Below are 2,516 nucleotides of genomic sequence, written 5' to 3' on the forward strand. Positions count from 1 at the left end.
ATATTACTTTGATTCCGATCACATTTTGGAGTTTGTTTTAAAATTTTATAACACCCTATGTTTTCCTTATTTCTACACTTTTGTTTCTCTGATATATAATGAAAAATACAAAGTCAATTGACAGAAAAAGTTTGAACAAATGTTAAGATAATATATCCTTTGCTCTGTAAACAAAATCAATAACAAAATAAAATCTAACTGTTTTTTGTTAACAAATTACATTTTGACCAAAGTTGACATCAACAGTCAGCAGCCAACAGTTTACAGGTTGGTCACTTATTATATGTTTACCTGTTAACTGTTGACTGCTAACTAGTAATATCGAGGCAACAAAGTAAAATCTGAATTTTTTCTGTTTGCAAATCAACTTTTGACCAAAGTCAATATTACTAGTTAGCAGTCGACAGTTAACAGGTAAACATATAATAATTGACTAACCTGTAAACTGTTGGCTGCTGACTGTTGATGTCGACTTTGGTCAAAATGTAATTTGTTAACAAAAAAACAGTCAGATTTTATTTTGTTATTGATTTTGTTTACAGAGCAAAAGATATATACAGTGTACAACTAATTACCATCTGAGGCAGGTGATGCTGTCAGTGATGTATAGCTAAGAAAGGAAGTGTCACCCATCCAGTACACTATTCACCTGCCACTTTTGGACATTGAACATCTCCCTCCCAACAGATCACTATGACTTGTAGAAGCAAGACGAAGTCTCAGCGAGTGTGATAAACAACGCTATACTATATTTACCTAGATGAAGTCTAGGTTACATGTTAGCAAGAGTAGATGCGAGTGACAATGGTTCACGTACCTCAGCGAGTGTGATAAACAATGCTGAGGTGGAACTACATGCGAGCAAGACTTTAAGTACCAAGTAGCAAGAAGACTGTGAGTCGGAAAGAAGCCCACCGGTGGTGGTGACATGCGGTGTCGAAGATGACAAGAAAAGGTAAGACATGTAAATAAGCAAAGAGAAGCCTCAGAGGTTAATCCTCCAAGGCTGGTATCATGCATACGTATCCGAGTCGTGTCGTCCAACACACCCCCTCACTGTAAATAGTGCGAAGCATCTGCCAAACCTGTACTCTCCAATCACCCTCCTCGAACCCCTTAGGCTGACACATGTATATCTCTTCTCTGAGTACTCCCCATAGGAATGCCCATGTCGTGTCAAAAGAATGAAGTTCCCAATCATTTTTGCAGGTGAGAGCAGTGATGAGACAGAGTGATGAGGTTTTGAGCACCGGTGCAAACATTGCACCATAATCCACCCCCAGAATCTGAGAAAAACCTTGGGCGACTAGGTGAGCTTTGTAGGCTGGTCCGCCCTTGTTGTCCTCTTTGAATTCAAGGACCCAGTGGTTGCTGATTGCCTTGCGTCCAGCAGGGATGGTGGTTAGTTTGTAGACCTTCATGTTGTCCATGATCTGAAGCTCTTTCCTCATCACCATCAGCCATTCATCTCAGTCAGGACGGAGCATTGCTTCTTCATATGTGGTGGGGGGAACTTTCATGTCATAGTCTGCAGTGTTAGGGTCTCATTTGTGGTCACTCCTGATGGTAATGTTTGTGTGTTCTTCAATCATGACATTGGCGTAGACCTCGGGGATGTCAATATTCGGCTCTATATCTGCTAAGTTCTCGTTTCCTGCTTCTACCTCTGTTCCTGCATCTATATTCACCGACTTCTCCCTCACCCCCTCACTCAAGGGAGCAGACCCTGCCGTGCGTGCCTCGCGTAAGTCGCGCAAGCATGTAAGACATTCCTTAGTGGCCGCCATGCCCTCTGAAAAGGCGCGACCGGCTGGTGTGGGTACCTTCAATCTGCCAGAACGTCGAGCAGGTACAAGAGGAAGCTGTGAAGGGTGCTGCGAAGGATGAGTGACTGGAGTGGCAGCAGAGGGTAAAGAAGCAGGAGCCATGGGAACCTCATCATTAGAGTCAGAGTCCTAAGAACTGGGGCCTATAGTGGGGAAGCGCTCGTTGAAGATGACATCACGGGCAGTGAAGAAGGTCCTGTTGCTGTCCCGCAAATGATAACCTCTCATTCTGTCAGGGTAGCCTACAAAAATAGCGCGATGTGAATGAGGACTGAGCTTGGTTTGTAGCTTGGTGGGAATACATGTGAAGCACTGTGAGCCAAACACCCAAAGGCGCGAGAGATCAGGCTTTTGGCCATTCACCATCTCATAGGGAGTGATGTCTGATGGTAAGGTTCTTGAGGCGCTCCTGTTCCACAAGTAGCACACAGTGAGCGCTGCCTCTCCCCAAAGGTTCGCGGGGAGGCGCGCCGTCTCCAACATCGCAAAGAGGCAACCTTTGATCATGCAAATAGCATGCTCCACCTTCCCATTCTGTTGATGGGCGTAAGGTGCAGAGAGCTGTCGCTCAATCCCACAATCTTGTAGGTCCTTCATGAAGGCTTTACTAAGGAACTCACCACCATCATCAGAGCGAAAGATTTGCACTGAATGTTCTGAGTGGTTCTCCCAATGGGCCTTGGTAATCCT

General features: G+C 44.6%; 1 protein-coding gene across 1 annotated transcript; it reads right to left on the reverse strand.

Moving 5' to 3' along the window:
• Positions 1-1,544: 1,544 nt before the first annotated feature.
• HD556DRAFT_1451514 (uncharacterized protein) lies at positions 1,545-1,928 on the reverse strand (the record flags this gene model as incomplete). Its single annotated transcript, XM_041307969.1, has 1 exon — positions 1,545-1,928. One exon carries the CDS (start codon positions 1,926-1,928, stop codon positions 1,545-1,547), a length of 384 nt encoding a protein of 127 aa, XP_041152155.1.
• Positions 1,929-2,516: the final 588 nt, after the last annotated feature.

Source organism: Suillus plorans (assembly GCF_016647745.1).
Source record: "Suillus plorans strain S12 chromosome Unknown HD556scaffold_133, whole genome shotgun sequence".
Taxonomy (NCBI): Eukaryota; Fungi; Basidiomycota; class Agaricomycetes; order Boletales; family Suillaceae; genus Suillus; species Suillus plorans.